Raw genomic sequence first — 20,822 nt, 5'->3', positions numbered from 1 at the left:
ATATCAAAGAACCTACTGCTTATTTTATATGTCGGTCCTTTTTGCTTGTGTGGTAATAGAATATCTTGAACGCACTTGTCATATTGGAATGTGTAAAGTATTACCTTTGGTTTAAATCGTCTGTACCTTCTTCCATTTGATTATTTTGATTATAGATTATCGATACTTATCAAGATATTTTGATAGAAAACATATTCTAAGAACACTGTCAACCACATTATGTACCTCCGTGTATAATTTCGTAAAAGTTGGCTAAGCCGTTTTCAATTTCATAGAAAATGAACTCAGACACACCCACACATACACTGGCACACACACAAACATACACTGGCACACACACGAGCACACACACATACACACATACACTTGCACACACACGAGCACACACGCATACACACATACACTGGCACACACACGCGCGCACACACATACACACATACACTGGCACATACACAAATACAGTTTCTTTTTCATATGATATATGCATATTTATAAGTGTATATATGCGTGTGCGGCTGCTTGCGTGTGTATGTTAAAAAGAACTGGACACATGCATCAGTTTCTAAATGTAAAGAGAAACTTAAATATAAGAATGTAAAAAAAAAGTGTTAAGTGTTACGTATCATACGCAATATATATGGTCTCACGCATCCAGTTGCCAAACAACACCAGGTTCCCATGCTGGAATGAACTGCTTTAAATTGCACGTGTCGGAACTTGTGATATCGACTCCCATGGCAACAGAGTTACAAACGTGGCAAATATGTTTAATTTTGTTTTCTTTGTATTTGCGATTTGTATATGTAATTTAAACGTTTTTTTTATCTCCGAAAAAAAAACTATTCTTTCACGTTTGGAAATATGGTTGCGCTCAAGGCGTGGAAGTGCATTTCGAACCACCTCTTCCCTGTGTGTTCTTTCTGTGTTCATCAAGTCATACACAACAATTGTTAGACGCATGTGCAAATAAAAGTATTCCGCAGCTGCAAATACTTCGGAAACATGTGGATTGCGAAATTCTCGCATTTTCAAATGTTAATTCACACGCGGCCCGTGTGGATGGGGAGAGAGAAAACATCAGCTAACGCAATAACTTACAAACTGCCTTCCCTAACACCACCAGGTGATATATACATTCCTGAAACTCTGCTTGTGAATGGTGAATGGTGAATGGTTATCTGACTATCAGTTTCGTTAAAAATACCTCTTCCTCATCGCTTCTTTTTTTTTTCTTTATCTCTCTCTCCCTCTCTCTCTCTCTCTCTCTCTCTCTCACTGTCTCTCTCCCTCTCTCCCTCTCTCTCTCTCTCTATATATATATATATGTATATATATATATATACACACACATCTTGTTAAAAATTTAGGGTTTGTATTACTATACACATAGATTCGAAAAAGTTGTCAAAAAACAAATATATAACAATTGAATGTTACCAAAGGCAAGATTAGATACTTTTCTATCTAACTGGATAATTCTTTAGTGTTTTTATTTTTTTATTCAATGTAACATTTTTATCCAGCTCGAAAACTATTGTGTTTGCCGATGTATTTGAAAAAATTCAAATAGCGGGGGACTCTATGTTGAATGCGTAAGTTTTTGAAAATGAGTTAAAACTATTAAAAAAAAAATATACAAAATACTGTTTTATATTCTGTGAGATTCTAACAGTATTCAACACAGAGTCCGACGCCATTTGCATTTTTCAAATACATCGGTAAACAATGTTTGTTTTTCGAGCCGAATAAACACATTACATTAAATACAAACACTAAAAAAAATTCCAGTTTGATAAAACAGTAGCTGATCTTGGCTTTGATTAGATTTATATTTTATATAGAATTTTCCAAGTAATGTTTGTAAAATAGCATTCTGTAAAGAAAACAAGAAGAACCTAAAATGAGATGTTTCGATGGTAAGAGTCGAACGTGAGAGTCCAAGGATGAATTATCTTCAAGAGAATATCAGTGTGTATCATTATATTCGTAAAAAGCTGAATATATGAGATTCACAGAAAAAAACAACAAAACAAAAAAAATATATAAACGTGGCTCTCTTTCACAGTTGCATTATAAAAAAATAGACGGAATGTTTTATATTCTACTCACAATGAATGGAAAAATAGAATTGAAATAAAATGTAATACACCGAAAACCTGCAAAGACTTTTTCAAGGAAATACGACATCCACATTTCAGACCATAAAAACATATATGAAACAAGTACATTTAGAACTCAGGGTAGCAAGTGAGAAAATAAAATAAGTATATGCTCCTCGTATATATATATATATATATATATATATATATATATATATATATATATATATATATATATATATATATATATATTAATTAATATATATATATATATATATATATATTTTCGGAATAGTTTTTATTTAACAATCATTTGTTATGGAAACGTGAGATTGTAATGTTTACAAAATATTACTGGCAGTAATATTCTATAAGTTATCCCATCTAAACAGGAATTGCTCGATGTACCGGACTTCTGATAAATTTATTATTTTGACTTTGACTTTCCATGCCTCACTGACTTTAGCAAATAGGGTGCATACCTTTATAAGTATTTGCTAATATTTTATCTCCTCTGATGAGATGGTAGATATCGAAACCCTATAGTTAAGGAGATTAATTTTCTAAAGTATTCTTTGTCGTGCTTAGAGTAATACAAATTCTTTGATATGAAACTCAACCACTTCATTTCATTTCAATGAGAGTTTTTTGAAATTCATTGAATCACAATTTAAATGTATATAAATATATATATGTGTGTGTGTGTGTGTGTGTGTGTGTGTGTGTGTGTGTGTGTGTGTGTGCGAGGGGCATATATTTCCCTTTCTCACTTACTACTGCTGCGTTTAAGATGTACTTGTTTCGTATATATCTGGTCTGGAAGAAGATTTTAATAAATATTTTTTTTTCTTTTAATTAAAAATAATTCTAGTAATAATTAAAGGAATAAAAAAATAATTACAATAGTAATTATATATATATATATATATATATATATATATATATATATATATATATATATATATAAATATATACGCTTTATTTGATTTCATATAAGCATTATATAGCGCTACACATTTATGAGCACGTTTCTGTCAACCAGTTACAAGTAACTAGAGGCCTGTGTAAGCGATGCTACTTATACAGCTCTACGTACTCTATATTTGTATAAGTATCATCGCTTGAAGAAATACTTAGTTATTCTTAACTGGCTGGCTGAAACATGCTCATGAATGTGTAGCGACATGTGAATACCAATGTAAAAAATAATAAAAAGTATATCGTGTTCTACTTCGTTATTGGGCACTCTTGTATTGGTTGGCGTCCTTCCGTCTTGATAGACGATGGAGAACTGCGCCAGAAGGTTGTCATGATTGGTGGCAACTGTTGCTGTGACGTAGCAGACACATGCGGGAGCGGTAGATTCTGTTGCATATCCCACAGGGATGACCTCTGTCATGCTCTGCCAATGCTGCTGCTGATGCTGTCCTTTTGCACCTGATTCTCTTCTCCTCACACTGTTCATTTCTTCTCTCCTCGCTCAGCCGGACACATTTCTTGACTTTGACCCTCCAGGAGTCACGGTCTGCAGCATAGGATTCAAGATCAATAGAGTTGATGTTGCCGGATTTTAAGTCCCATTTACACACATCCTTAAATCTGAGGAGAGGTTTACCGGTTGGTTTGCTGCCGGCTGAGAGCTCGCCATACAAGGTGTCTTTGGGGAGTCGCCCATCCTGCATACGAACGGCGTACCCTAGCCAGCGCAGACGTCTTTGGGAGAGGAAGGCAAACGTGCTTGGAAGATTTGCTTTGACAAAAACATCTTTCACTCTTGCATTAATCATGTTAAAAATTCATGTTGCTTCAGCTTCGGTGAACATTGAACTGTTTTCTCTTTAATTGACTTTTTTTTTCGATTTTCGATAATCTCCAGAGATATTTCGATATGAAACCGATTTAGGAATATTCACAGACACGTGAACTGCATTTGTATGATGTTTAATAAAAAAATATACTCAGCCATTTCGGAGTTAATAGGGAATAAACTCTCTGAGACACAGACAAACTCACGTACATATATACACAGAGAGAGACACACACACAAAAAGCGCGTGTTATATATGAGAAGAGATTTTAATATTATTTGCATTTTTTTTATTTTCATCCAATTAACACATTCATAAGCAAGACATTTTATGAATGTTACGTGGAAATTTATATGAATTGGAAAGCATGGGTTTATGCTTTGATCTGGTTTGTCTCTACAATGTAAAACGCTGAAATATTAAACGTGGTCCATGATTCGAGCAATGCCAGTTATAATTTCGAAATAGTCGTCATGTTTTGAAATGACGGAGAATTTCAATTGTTGAATCGCTGGAGAAAAAATCCCAAAGAATAAAGTTTTTTTTGGAAATCCGTGCATATAATTTGGTTAATGGATTTTACGGAATAATAAAAATGAATAGGAACGAAATAGAATGAAAAAAAAAACAGAATAAATTTCAATGATGCGGAATCATGCACATAATCGATTCTTTTAATAAGCTTCTTTGTATGATAATCAAATAAAAAATGTATACTCAATATCTATCACGAACGTTTTCGATTATTCATCGAATCATCAGCTAACATGAAAATTAACTAACATTTACGAAACAATAATTGTCCCATGGAATTTAGAGAAGAATTAGTTAATTACATGAAAATAATACATTCTGAAACGAATTTTAAAAAATTAAATATACCCAAGCAAAATAATTTAGCAACCAACAATTAATAACAATATGTATTACACGAGTAACAATATCTATGCTATATATTAAGTACAATATAATAATCAATAGCGTATTTGGCTCTATAATAGTAGATCTGAATTTTGCATGAATTAAAATATTATATTAAAGCGTATTCTACGACCGGGTAATGCCGGGAGGCTTGCTAGTGCTTCTAAATTTCGATTTAATTAGAAACTTCTGCTTTCAGGTAAGTATATTCTGTTTTCTTTGTCCTTCAAAACATCTGACAAAAGTCACCTTTGCCGAAAGAATTCGTCAAGATTTATTCTTTGCCAGCGACGGTGCCAAAGACAAGTACTTCGTTTTGTTTGTTTATCTGCGCATCTTTATAACCGATGTGCACGGATTAGCGACAAACGAAAACATTACCCACCTATTGACAGAAAAAATGCCAGACAATTACATAATAAGGTTAGTTGAGGAAAATATTCTATTAAACTTGATATTTCTTGTCTACCTAGAACTGAAACCATGACGTGCTTTCAGCTATTTTATTTTATTCTTATCTTACTACAAATGTATTCATTGATTCTTTGCTAATGTTAATGTTAATTTATAAGGTCGCCTTAAGGAAAACAACACTACGGCTTAATGCTTAAACTTTTATTGAGAAAATCAATCCAGGTAACTTGGGTATGTAGTAGAGCTGACATCAATTCAATGTAGTTCCCTTAAACCTTAATCAGCGCCTCGATACTGGTCCGGAACTGAGAACAAGCCTTTTTCACAATCGCCGGCGGGGCTCGGTGAATACTTGGCGGATGGCGGCTATCAAGCTGGCTTTGGTGTTATGGGAGGTCATGTTCTCGACGTATGACTAAACGAAGTAGTTCAGCGGGTATTGCTCGAGGGAGGAGGAGGGTAGGGAGAGAAGGGTGTAAGGTTGTAGCACTCCATCTAAAGCCAAATCTGGGTCTTCTTGGACGTGTTGGCTGGCGCCGACTCCTTTTGCCGCACCCAGGGTCTGCCAGACGCCACCTGATTGCAACAGAGGATCACCACACTCTTCAGCACATCCAGGTATATTTGGGTGTAGACCTTCAAACCGACTTTGAAGAAGAGATTTAGCATGATGTGTCTCTCACTTGAAACCACACCAAAGACCATAACCGTGGCCTAAAACTTTGTTTTCATCACCCTAGGTACGTCCCTGTAATTCGTGGCAATCCAGTTATACATGTTGAGGGTGCTGGCAATGTCCCTGTTGTCATAATTTGGATCGGTAGAAAGCGTGAGTTATACAGCAGTGGATCTCCGATCTTGATCGTTGGACATTATGTCACTTTCAGACATGATAGAAAGCTCCTATCGCGCTTGGGATTTGTACATAAGTAGCCAACTAGTAGATGATTAGCAAAAAAGAAAAAGAAAACCGGTGGCCGTAAAACGGAAATGGAATCATGTCGTCTGTTTTAGGGTGACAATTTTATCGTCCCATCTTATAGAGTTCATAGGAAAACTATACTACAGGATGATGTCCCAAAATAATATCCTCATTTCTTTCAGTAAGGCAACTACGAGGATCGTACCAAAAAGTAACCCTATCACATTTTCTTTACTCAAGAAGTTGAAAATGTAGGAATGCGGGAGTTGTACGATTAAAACAAGCGACATTTCGTGTACTAGATCATTTTCTTATTGTCACCATTACTCTCAATGGATTTTTACCAGCGATGAATGATAGCTGTGCATGGACGTTTGGCAGTGCTTTGTCACACGAAGGTCGTTTTAAAAGTTAAGATTATCACTCAAAAATTTCAAAAACTATGAAAGCAGGAATGATATTATTTAAACGAGCGACCTTTTGTGCTTCAGAATTTATCTTTCTACTCCATCCTTAATGCAGGTTCGTCAGTGATGGACCGTGACTGTGAACAGGCGCCTGTTGCCCGTTTTATCATATGAGAGTCGGTCTGAAAGTAAAACCTCTAACTTTTAAACTGAAAACGTTGACGGGCTACGAAGAGGAGAGTAATACGATTAAAACGAGAGACCGTTTGTACTCTAGATTAGTTTCTACATAGTCGCCACTATTCTCAATGCCCGTTTTTCCAGGGAATCAATGACACATTTGTGCTTCTGACGCAAGTGTATGATAGGAGTTGCTTGCATAGCGTATCACACCGTCAATATCTACAACAAATATAACGTTGCAGTAAAAAGCAAACAAAGGAAAAAATCAATAAAAATCCGATTCAAATTTTTTTTACTGTTACTCTTCCGTCTCGACACCATTTAAAGGTCTTTTGAATTAGTTTTCCCCCTAACTCAAGCTCACCACACCCAGTGCATTCTCGCCTTCAGATTACACGTCCATCTCCATCAGTTGCTGTCAAGAGATGTGAATGTTAGAGTAATTAAAGGAATAAATTGTAAGATGGTTAACATCATAAAATTTGAATATAAACTTATGTCATGTGTTTGTTATATGCTCTGTAAATATATTGAGCTTCATACATTAAGGAATAGTAAAAATAAAAGGTGAAATATAATTTTTTAAATCAATTATCAACTAAAAATCATCTATATATAATTTGAAATAATTAACTATGATATATATATATATATATATATATATATATATATATATATATTAAATACGGCATAATCACGTTGACACACGGGTTCCCACTGGATCACCGAAGGTAAGCGACGCTGAGCCTGGTCAGAACTTCATGGGTGACCATTTGGGAGTTCCATGTGCTGTATGTGCTCTCCGCTTATCTCTGCATTGTTTCCAGTCGTCCTGGTCTTCTCCTTGCCACTGGACCCAAACAGTATCGATTCTCGAGAGGTTGGGTTAAGGATTACGCGACCCTTGCTTCACAATTATACGCGCAACTGCCCCTATATGTGCAGGGGTATCCTTTGTCTTTCTAGACTTAACGGAGGCATCGATATATATATATATATATATATATATATATATATATATATATACATATATATATATATAAATATATATATATATATATATATATACACACACAATTGTAGTATGTAGATAGTTTCTAGTACGTATTCAAGTTCTTTGCTAATGGGCATTCGAAATTTCTCCATTTCATTTTAGTACAGGGAATTTTCTCAAAAATCAATGCAGCCGTTCCTAGTAGCTAACACTTGATCTTTATATGAGACTAGCGGGGGTACCCGGCGTTGCCGGGTGTTTGGAGGTGTGTATGTAGGAGAGGGTGACTCTGTTTGATACTATTTAAAAAAAAAACACGATGTTAAAAAACAATGGAAAAACCAAAACAAAGCCAAACAGCGAACAAACGTAAAAAAAGGAAAAAAAAGGTGAAAAAGAGGAAAAAAGTTTAGATAGAAAGACAGGCTCGAACCCGAAGCATCGAGGCTAAGGCGAAAAAAAAAAAGGCCGACACGTTACGCCTACGCCAAAGAGACATACACTTAATAACGGGGAAAATTAAACCTTTAAAACCACTTGCAGGTGGTTGGAACTTACGTTAACGTTTTCTAGGTCAAACACTACGTCATTGTCGTTGTAGCAACATGAGAGAAAATGAAGGAACGATTTTTGTCGGCACTCTCCTTGTAGAAAAGGGCCCAGTTTAGGGTGAAGAAATTAATGTTCTAGGCCAATTTTTTCGATATTTGTCGGGCGAAGGTCGGGGCTTTAAAATGATATCTATCTGGCAAAAATCCGTGGCCCGTGTCGAAAGTTTTTACGAGACATACAAAAACACACACAAAACATTTTCGCTTTCATATATATATATATATATATATATATATATATATATATATATATATATAGAGAGAGAGAGAGAGAGAGAGAGATAGAGAGAGAGAGAGAGATCTTCGAATGTTTCATTAACGTTCTTTATCTTAAAACAGAGATTTGCTAAAGATGTATCAAACCTAAATTTCCCTCTCACCAGCTAACCATTTAAACATGCTACAGCATATCTTTCTTGTGGTGTTTTTGTATACCTGGGGCCCAGGACAATAATTCATCTAGTTTAGAGGAGTATCCAGCTCCACCTGGTAATGTGAAGTTACATAACTTGAGGAAAGTGCACTATTCCTAGTGAAAACCAGTGTAGGTAAGTCAGAAGATCTTATTTGGGCCGCAAATTTTATTATTTTTGGGAATTTTTAGTCAGGGTTCATTGTCCTCATATCAGGTTGTCCTAACAAACCCCTGTACAGAGTAACTTTAGAGACCTGAAGATAGTGTCTAGTACGCATTCAAGTTATTTCCAGTAGGCCTTCAAGTTCTCTCCTTTAGGCATTCATGTTCTCTCTAGTTGGCGTTACAATTACAGTAGGCATAATTAAAAATGAAAGTGGGAAATACATAATAATTATATTATCAGATTAAATTATATCCTTTGTAATGTAATATAACATTTATATATTATTTAAACCAATTCTATTATCACTAGGCATTCACGTTCTCTCCACTAGGCACTGATAAAATTGAACCACTGACACTTCCTGTTATATATGATCAGGTGGGCTTTAATGCCCAAACCGCATACAGCAGGACATTATTAAAAATATAATTATGTTTTTAATAGCCAGTTTTATTTGTTTATGTTTGCAACGGAAACGTCTTTCATGCATCTTTAATGATTTCCGAAGCGGACATCTGAAATTTGTGGCTGTTTAAAGTGTTCGTTTTTATCAACACGGCACACCTCATGTGATTCGTATTGTTGCCCCGTTGTATTATTATTATTATTATTATTATTATTATTATTATTATTATTATTATTATTATTATTATTATTATTTACTTTAAAATTGATTCATAGCCAGTTATCGGTGCGTTAATATGTCGTCATCAACTACCCCACCTTATTGGTGGGGAAGAGAAAGAACGTATTCCATGGACACAGCGTGCACTGTGAAATCTGTCATATTATAGTCAAGGATCTCCTAAGGAACTAGTGTAAAAAAACACACGCTCTCACGCTCTCTTTCTCTCTCTCTCTCTCTCTCTCTCTCTATATATATATATATATATATATATATATATATATATATATATATATATATATATATATATATATTCGGCAAAAAGGGAAAGAACGATAAGCATATACATACACACACATATATACATACATATATGTATATGCTTATACTTCTTTCCTTTATGTATATATATATATATATATATATATATAAACAGCTACATGGTAAGTAGCTGATGATCCCATTTTCTGTTTACAAAATTATAGTTAAGGTTTTCTCTTTTCATGTAGTTAAATTCTGTTTAAAAATTGAAGACGTTTGTGAAATCGGCTTATGCAAGTGCTAAGTCTCTTTCTATTGAACAATTTTAGTTAAGACCTTTTTTTTTCCATCCTTATATAAATGAATTCTCTTTTGTCATTATAACAAGTTTTAAAAGTCCGATTAAGTAGGTGCTTTGTCTGGGATATATATATATATATATATATATATATATATATATATATATATATATATATATATATATATAGTAAGTTATAAAATGAATATTCCGCGTTTTATCCACTCTAGGATTCTTCAGGCGCATAAGCCTGAAGAATCCTAGAGTGGATGAAACGCGGAATATCCAGTGTAGCTTAATCGCCATATACATTTTATAACTTACTAATTAGCTCTACCTACGTATTGAGCACTTTTGACGTAAATACTAAAAGTTTACGCATAAATCTATACTTTCGTATATTAATTTTATGTGGGTAAATTAAGTATATATATATACACATATACATACACATATATACATATACATATACATACACACATACACATATACATATACATACACACATATGTATATGTGTGTACACACAAAAACATATGTGTGTGTTTCTGTGTGTGTACTAGGAGACCGCCCGGCATTGCCCAATCATAAAATATACTCAAATATGATATTGTATTAATGCAGATTTCGGATTTATTATTATATAAAATATAAAGTAAAGATTTAAAAAGTTAAAAGAAAAAAAGACTCGTGCGCCACCAAAGAAAAATCGAAACCAAAACGTTTAGCTACGATTTACTTTTCCTTTTTTCCGTAATTGCCTGAGCTATGAAAACATGTTTGCTACAAGGCTAAAAATTAAAATATATATCAATAGTTAATTCGTTACGCGTGCATATTCGTAATGCCGTCGTCAACCTTCACCTGGCAAATTCCAGGTGTTTAATTTTACAGTTTTGCATGGATTCTCCCCGGCTAAAACGCACATATAAAGTTTTTTATGGGTTAGAATACTCTCTATATTAAGTTTAATGTTTGTAGACCAAAAACTGAAAGAGGAGTTTGGTAGGTAATTTTTAAACAAATATATATATATATATGCATATATATATATATATATATATATATATATATATATATATATATATATATATATAACTACTTCATTTACTCATAAGCCTGACGAATCCTATAGTGGATGAAACGCCGAATATTCAGTGTAGCTTAATCGCCATATATATTTTATAAATTACTATATATATATATATATATATATATATATATATATATATATATATATATATATATATAGAGAGAGAGAGAGAGAGAGAGAGAGAGAAAGCGGTTTGTGTTTATTATGATCTTTTTATGTAAATATTACGTAACTATAAATAATGTAGAATATGTATATTGTGTAAACAAATCGAGCGGAGGTATTTCAGACGATATTAAAAATATCATTAAACTCACTACTCGTTCAAGCAGCCGCCAATAGCGTAATGGTTAGGAGCCTTGACTGCCGTACAAACGGTCGGGTTTCAATCCTGGCTTGAGGTAGTTGCCTGTCTAGCCGCACTGATGAGCTGTGAAACAGCGAAACAGTACTGTATGTGGATGACTATAGTGCTCCTCACCTTGAGTTGATCATATTGAGAAGTGAAACACGAATTACCATTAGCATATAAGCGACGCTCTTTGTGTAAACAAATCGAGCGGAGGTATTTCAGACGATATTAAAAATATCATTAAACTCACTACTCGTTCAAGCAGCCGCCAATAGCGTAATGGTTAGGAGCCTTGACTGCCGTACAAACGGTCGGGTTTCAATCCTGGCTTGAGGTAGTTGCCTGTCTAGCCGCACTGATGAGCTGTGAAACAGCGAAACAGTACTGTATGTGGATGACTATATATATATATATATATATATATATATATATATATATATATATATATATATATATATAGTTACACGTAGTAGTTGACGATGGGTGATGTTTTAATGAGAAAACCGAAAAATATATAGGGAATTAATTGACATATATCGACTAGTATATAAATAACAAAGTTGTTTTTTCTTCTTAAATAAATAAAAAGGATTTTAATACACAAAAAAATATAGGAGTACATATATATATATATATATATATATATATATATGTATAAAGAAAAGTCTGTGTTTGGGGTGGGAGGTAAATTCGTTACTTGGCTGGAACCAAATTTTGTGAAATTGGACATGATAAAAAAAATCCGAAAAAATAGAAAATTCAAAATGGCGTAATGTAAGCAACGTCTTTTTTTTTCAACTTTTATTTCCATTTCGATACATTTTTTCGTGGGAGGACTATATATATGTATATTTAGAGGCTATGGCATTCCGAAGCTAAATTCTTCCCACCATAGTCATCCTCTTATTCTGGCCCTTCTTTTTCATGAGAAGCATTTCGCTTTGGCATGTCATGTTTTAAAGATGTTTTTTTCGTCTTTTTTTTTCTTTTATTCTTTTACTTTTCTATATTCTTCTGATTATATAATAATGTTATATATAACTCTTATTCCTCATATTTTAATATATATATATATATATAGAGAGAGAGAGAGAGAGGGGGGGAGAGATAGAGGGTGATAGAAGAAGATATATAAAAAGGAACAAACCGATTTATGTGTTCATCAACGTTTCATCTTTATTTCGATACTTCTTCTGATTCATCCAGTCTCGAAATAAAATCGAAATAAAGACGAAACGTTGATGAATACATAACTCGGTTTGTTGCTTTCTATTTCTTTATTTTCTCGGAATACTATTTCAGTTATTCTCAATATATATATATATATATATATATATATATATATATATATATATATATATATATATACAAACATGTGTTCCTGTGCGTGTTAAAAGATTGGTATGAATGAAAGGTGAAATATAATTTCTAATAATATATATATATATGTATGTATATATATATATATATATATATATATATGTATATATATATATATATATATATATATATATATATATATATATATATATATATACAAACATGTGTTCCTGTGCGTGTGACAAGTCATGTTCAAACAATGATACAACAATTTTTAGACATCCATACAAAGAACCTCAAAACCTATTAAAACGCAGAAATATAATAAAAACGTATGCATAAACAAAACAAAACAAAATATTTGCATAAAAGGAAATCAAAGTCAGAGAAATATATAAAATATGAGAAACAGAATTTTCATCTAAAATTAAAATAGACAAACATCGGCGTTTGTTTTCTAAATTCAAATTATTATGAATTTACAATGATCCAAAAAGACGGGTGTATTTAAATTTCAAATACAATTTGAACGGCCGAACAATTTACCAGATTAGACACAGGCTTTGCTCCCACTCATATCGATCTTACGTCTAATATTTCAGTCTACCTAACAATCTCACTGACTGAAGCCTCAATTACCCTATGCTTCACCGGATTTGTATATATCTAGTATAATACTAACTTTCAGTCGTTCACTTAGTATTAGGTCGAGATATGCGTTTCGGGATTCTAACAGTATGGTAGATTCCAACAAACAACAACTCTAGGTTTCATCTGAATATTTATGGGTGAAATGATAAATGTGTCGCCCTAAAGAAAACAACACTACAGCTTTATATTAAAAATTTATTGAAAATATCAACTCAGGTAACTTGATTATGTAGTAGAGCTGATATCTATTCAATGAAGCCGCATTCAGCCTCAATCACCACCTTAATACGGGTCCAGAATTAGGAGCATACCTTTTCCACAAGCGCTGGTGGGATCTCGGCGAACGCTTAGGAAATGGCGGTGATCAGGCTGTCTTGATGTTTTGGGACGTCATGATGGTGATGTTTTCAACGTATGACCAAACGAAGTAGCCCAGCGGGTTCAGGTTAGGAGAGGATGTGGGGCAAGCGACAGAAGAATAAAAAGTCGTAGCACTCCCTCTGAAGCCAAGTCTGCGTATTGTTTTTTGTTTTGTTTTTTTGAACGTATGGGCCAACGTCGTGTTCTGCTACCACAGGCAGAGTCTGCCAGCACTTCAGCGCATCCAGGCACACTTTGGTGTTGATTTTCCAGCCCACTTCAAAGATATGGGGTAGCATAATGTTGTCCTCACTTGAAACCCCACCTAAAACTATAATCCTGAGCACTTTTTTGTTATCCCTGGCAATCCAGTTATGCATTTTGATGATGCGGGCAATGTTCCTTTTATCATAATTTGGATCGGTAGAAAGCATGAGTTGTACTGCAGCGCATTTGCGATCTCGTTCTGTTGAACATTATGTCACCTTCAAACATAATAGAAGGCTTCTATCGCCTTTGGGATTTATACATAACTGGGCAAATAGTAGATGCTCCACAACAGCAACAGAAAACCGATTTTCATCAAACGGAAATAGAATCATGTCTTTTCTACGGCGACAATTTTATGGTTTTATCCTGTAGATTACTAATTTAGGGATGTGTGATGTGAAATCAATGTATATGTCTACATCTTGGCATTATTTCATCTCTTTTATTCAAAAGATCGCTATGTTCATATAAAAGTGTTCTATTAGGTTGGTGTAAAAATAATGTCGGTTTTAATGTATATAAAACGACATTATTTTCGCACCAACCTAATTGCTTTTTTGTGTTTTTATTTTCAGGTAAACGTTGCATCTATATTTGAACCTATTAGTGGTAATAGAATTACTAAACGTGCACCGGTGCTTAGCCATCTGGGTCTTTTTCATTACAGGATTCAGGAAACAGTGTTTGTTTTCAGCTTCCCGATATATCGATGTATTTTCTTTTGTCTTTCGATTTCTCTTCCGGATTAATTGTTGTTTTATAGACTATATTCGACTTTACAGTCGTGAATCAGTAGGCATTCACTCATCATTTGACAATTACAATTCTTTTTATTTTTATTTTTTATTTATTTAATTTTTGTTTTTTATTTCTTTTTATTAATGTCATTTACTAATATTTTCTGGTTATACGGGCTTCTTCTGTTGCCCATGTTGTATATGCAGGTATATCTAATCTACACTAATTTTGCCATTAAAGATCTTACGCAGGTGATTCCTATTAGCAAGCGTTTGTCTAAAAGTTTCACAAAAAGTGACCAATATTGATATTGGACAACTTGTAGAATGGAGGATTGAACTAAATAAGTTCCAGCTTCTGTTCCTAATATTTTCATGATTCTATCTCCCTTGACTTTCATTCCTTATTAGCTATTGTTCTTTGATATAGTTCTTTGTTATCATCGAATATTGCCTTACTGGGTGAGAGGTTGTTTATGTTGATAACAAGTGTATTTAGTACTCGTTCTTGGGTAGTTTCAGCTAATGTTAATATATTAGGATGTGTTGTTTTACTTATTAAAAATGTGTAGGTCCCGCTGTTTAGTTCAGTTCGATGTACATATAGTTTACTAACTTAAAATTGGGAGTTATATATATCTCAAGTTTCAGTTGTGTGATGGCCTTACGTATCTTTTTTTGAAGCCGAGTCCAAAGTTCCCATCTATACGTCGAAGTTGATGTCGCCAGACTTGATCCACTTATCATGGTTGAATGTCAAATTGGATTTGCGACAAAATAAATGATGTTCACTTGCTTATTTAAAATGTCTGTGAAATTCCTTGATACTGTAGATTAATATTTCAGTCTGTATTGAGAGGTAAAAACTGACCACAATCCTTTTATTTTTTATATTTTAAGGAAGAACGGATTATGAAGAAATAGTGAACACGAGGACATTATTATTTTTGTACTACAGACATAAAAAATCAGACATAAAAACTTTTAACTAGATAATCAGTTTCGATCTTTATGGAAAATGGACGATTTTGGAGTTTTATTTTGGATCGAAATTTAACATACTTACTTTTCCTGGCGCGCTGATTATTTATGTATGTATTCCTTGATATGGCATATTCCTCGGCTATGTCAAAAGAAAAAAAATAAAATTAAGCACCTTCTTTTCAAGGATGATTTAACGGTGATTAAGTTACATATTTTTTTTTAAACTTTCCTAAAATGCCTGTTATATGTGATTTTACTTTATTGAAACTTGATTAAAATGTTATTAAATTCTTACTCATATAAAAGTAAAAAATATGGTATTAAGTTATTTATATACTTATCTTGTATCTATTTTTATATCTTTTTTGTCTTTATTTCAGAAAATCATCTCCACCTCGCGCGGAAGAAGTTGCAGCATACTTTTTAAAATGATTGCAGCACAAAAATATTTCAAACAGAATCTACAGCCAACAGAAATTCCATCCCAGAAAGAAAATGAATTTACAAAATGTCACTATGTAAAAAAAAAAAAACAGTTTGAAACAAAAAGAAAAATCAAAACATTATTATCACAAATGAAGACAAAACACAAAAACAACACACCACAGAAAAGAAAAAAATTAGAAAAATTTTTCTTACATTTTTATTTAATTATTTCCTTTTTGCAAAAAAAAAAACTTATTTTCGTTGTTTTATTTTAAATGATCCAATTAAAAATAGTATGAATATCCAGTGAAAAAATTAATTATCAGAATAAGATGTTCTAGTATGGAAGACTACATTGAGCTTAAATCTGACAGGTCTTTTTTTTTTCAAATGGGCTTTTATTTAAATTCAGACAGAATAAATAAATAGAAATTAGCAAACAGAATAAGTAGAATTAATAAATATAACAATAAATGAATTAGATAATGTAACATTATTTTATCCCATGACATCAGTAATTATATGACCTTTTCAAAATGTGTTTTCTCGGCTTCCATACTTGGAAGAATGAAAAGTAAATAACATTTTCAGGATTGCGCATGCGCACAATCTTTGATACGATTTTGACACTTCCAGTCGAATGTTTAAATAAAACTACATAAACAAATGAACTGTGTTTTTTCCTTTATTGCTCTTCCCAATACAAATTCGTGATGAAAAGACACACACAAACACACACACACACACACACACACATATATATATATATACATACATACATATATATATATATATATATATATATATACAAAGAGATGTACCCGGCTTTGCCTGGTACAAAATATAATGTTAAATTTTGTTAGGTCAAAAGTTAAGGTCATATTTAGTGCAGTTCTTCACAAACTCCCCCAACCTAGGGATAGTGCACACTAACTTGGGGTTCGCCACCATCCTTGGGTGGGAGAGTTTATAAAGAGCCGCACCAAATATGACCTTAATCTATGACATTAACCTTGAAAATGGTGTGCACTATCCCTATGTCGGAAACTATCATCATGTCTGATTTGGTCATGATCGGTATAATGGCATGAGCTGTAGGAGAGTATATGTACATAGACTATAAGCTTAACTTTTTTTTTTAACAATGGTGGCACCATCCCAAGAAGAGTATATATATATATACATAGATTATAAGAGTTGAACAAACATTTTTATTATACAGTAAATCGTTACAATTTAACTATTATATCACCGCGATTACATAATGCGAGGTACCTTCAATAATTTTCCAGACATGTTTATCCATACATTAAAAATACGGCATAATCACGTTGACACACCCGTTCCCGTCAGACCACCGAGTTAAGCAACGTTGACCTTGGTCATTACTAAAATGGGTGAACAATTTGGGAAGTCCAGGTGCTGTATGTAGGATGACGTCGACACCTCCATGCAAAAAGTTGCAAAAACCTTACGTCATCAGCTCCCCTAACGGGGATATACATGCGACTGGGGATTGCTTGTGAATTTCATACTCCCATGAAACTTCCTCCTTCGGAGGAAGCTGGATAAACCCTGAATAGGGTTGATACTGACTGCACACACATACATTAACATATATATATATATATATATATATATATATATATATATATATATATAGTTATATTGATCTTAAGTATGTTTCGTAAAAGAATTGATCCGATAAGTATAGAAAATCGAAAAAATCACATCTTAAGAATAGTTTTTCTTCTCTTATCGATAAATTTTCAGGGGTATATTTGTCGTAACACTGGTATTATAATATATACATACGAAATCTGCATAAATGAAAATATGTTAAAGCGTGTGGTACGATTGGGCAGCGCCGGGCGTCCAGCAACTGGTATTAAAAAAACAGGTAAGAAAGTTATTTAGGTCTATTTCGATACAAGCTATTCTTTGTGATTTATGTCTGTCGACAGTTTAGACCTAATAAATCAGTCAGAATGTTGGGAGTTTTTTTTTTATTTATTATATCGAGTATTGAGAAAAGTAGTCGGTTCCATGAAAAAGTTGATTAAAAACGCAACCGTTATTTCTTATATATTCCCCCCGCTCTCTCTCTCTCTCTCTCTCTCTCTCTCTCTCTATATATATATATATATATATATATATATATATATATATATATATATATATATATATATATGAGCGGGAACTGTAGAAATTCCACAGGGAACCTTTTCATATGTAATATATTATGTAGGCATTCTGTGGGTGTTCAGCGTAAATAGAGACGCCCTGATGGTATTGTAGCTCAATTGTTATAACTGCAATAGTATTTATCTAAGGTAGAAGGGACGCCCGGCCTAGCCCGGTCCTAAAATACGCTTAAATATGATATTTTAATTTATGCAGATTTCGTATATATTACTATAGAGTCATCGAGTCTTATATATTGTAAAGTTGGAATTTAAAAACATATTTTAAAAATATTTATATGACTTGGGTGTATAAACTTAAATCGAAACCGAAACCAAAACTTATAAATATATATATATATATATATATATATATATATATATATATATATATATATATATATATATATATATATATATGTACAGGGATGATCATATTTATTGGCACGGTAAAATAAAAGTTAAATTTTGTCTAATAAATTCTAAAAAAGGGATTAAATTAAAGAAAATAACAAAGTATATTATGTATTTTTAACTGGCCTTTCCGATGCAGCAATCGGATTTTAGAAAAAATAAATAACAAACGAACAACAAACATAATTGCAAAAAACCCTTGTTCAAAATTATTGGCACGATTTATTTAATAATCAATTGTATAGCCTTTGGCCTTGATTACCTTCCTCAGTCGCTTTTCATAGTTTACAACCAAGTTGTTGCACTCTTCAGTAGTAATTTTAGCCCACTCTTCCTGACAATAATCCTCCAATTGAATAAGATTATTAGGCTTCCTTTGCATTACCCTCAATTTTAATGTTCTCCATAAATTTTCAATTGGATTAAGGTCTGGGCTTTGTGATGGCCACTCCAAAATATTAATATGATTGTCCTCAAGCCATTTCTTAGTCAGTTTAGCCGAATGCTTTGGGTCATTATCTTGCATGAACCACCAACGACGACCAAGTGAGAGCTCTTTAGCAGAGTCTTTCAGGTTTTCATCCAATATTTTAACATAATCTTCCTTTTTTATGCTACCTGTGACCTTAACAAGTCGCCCTGGTCCAGAGGCAGCAAAGGATCCCCAAAACATCAAACTGCCTCCACCGTGCTTCACTGTGGGTATGGTATTCTTAGGCAGGAAAGCTTCGCCAGATTTTCTGTAAATATAAGACACTTTATTATGTCCAAATAACTCTATTTTCGTTTCGTCAGTCCATAGAACACGTTTCCAGAATGCAACATCTTTATCAATATGACGTTTTGCAAAGGCTAGCCTTGCTTTCAGGTGCATAGGCTTCAATAAGGGAGTCTTTCTCGGACGACATGCTTTTAAACCAGCTCTCTTCAAAACTCTACCAACTGTATGTCGAGATACATTCACTCCAGAGGTGCTCTGTTCATCAACAATCTCCCCAACAGAGATCCTTGGGTTTTGTTTTACTTGTCGAACAATTTTCCGTTCATCTCTTGGGGAAAGAATCCTTTTTCTCCCTCTACCCTCTAAACTCATAACGTGGCCTTGCGATTTGAACTTGTTTATTATGGCTCTAACAGTGGATTTGGGAAGGTTTAGCTTCTTTGAAATCTTATCATAGCCCTCCCCATTGGTATGGCATGCTACAACAAGCTTCCTGACGTCTTCGCTGTGTTCCTTAGTTTTAACCATGGCGATTGAAAATTATAATTTAGTCACTTATAATAGTTTAAATAAATCGCTATCTAAAAATTATCTGAAAAAAATTATTCACTGAATTAGCGTTAAACAAGCATAATATGGCTATAAAAAAGTTACGAAAGCACGTAAACCGGAAATTGATTGATATTATACTGATACTAAAAGAAAAAACAAAGCCGTGCCAATAATTTTGAACAAGGGTTTTTTGCAATTATGTTTGTTGTTCGTTTGTTATTTATTTTTTCTAAAATCCGATTGCTGCATCGGAAAGGCCAGTTAAAAATACATAATATACTTTGTTATTTTCTTTAATTTAATCCCTTTTTTAGAATTTATTAGACAAAATGTAACTTTTATTTTACCGTGCCAATAAATATGATGATCACTGTATGTATGTATGTATGTATATAATATGAGTTTTTCATATATATATATGATATTTGTAAAATAAACTGAATATATATATAAATATATATAAATATATATATATATATATATATATACACTAGACTACCCGTGACCCGTTGGGTCAGTATGTTATATTAGCTATGGAATTCATGTCTGAGCGTGACACTTGTGACGTAAAGAAAATAGTTTGTTTGTTTTTTTGACATAATAGAAACATTTCTATGAAAGTATATTAAAATGAA

At 33.0% G+C, this 20,822-nt stretch overlaps 1 protein-coding gene across 1 annotated transcript in view; it reads left to right on the top strand.

Annotated features, from left to right (window-relative positions):
• The window catches only part of LOC145293719 (universal stress protein in QAH/OAS sulfhydrylase 3'region-like), a 296,557-nt gene extending 279,573 nt beyond the window's left edge, over positions 1-16,984 (top strand). The window contains exon 5 of the mRNA XM_080140160.1: positions 16,272-16,984. Within this exon, the coding sequence (XP_079996286.1) occupies positions 16,272-16,323 (52 nt within the window). The 3' untranslated portion in view covers positions 16,324-16,984. The remainder of the gene's footprint in view (positions 1-16,271) is intronic.
• Positions 16,985-20,822: the final 3,838 nt, after the last annotated feature.

The sequence above is a fragment of the Euprymna scolopes genome, chromosome 15 (assembly GCF_053919585.1).
Source record: "Euprymna scolopes isolate OS-2025 chromosome 15, ASM5391958v1, whole genome shotgun sequence".
NCBI lineage: Eukaryota > Metazoa > Mollusca > Cephalopoda > Sepiida > Sepiolidae > Euprymna > Euprymna scolopes.
This window is presented reverse-complemented; position numbering and strand designations above follow the sequence as displayed.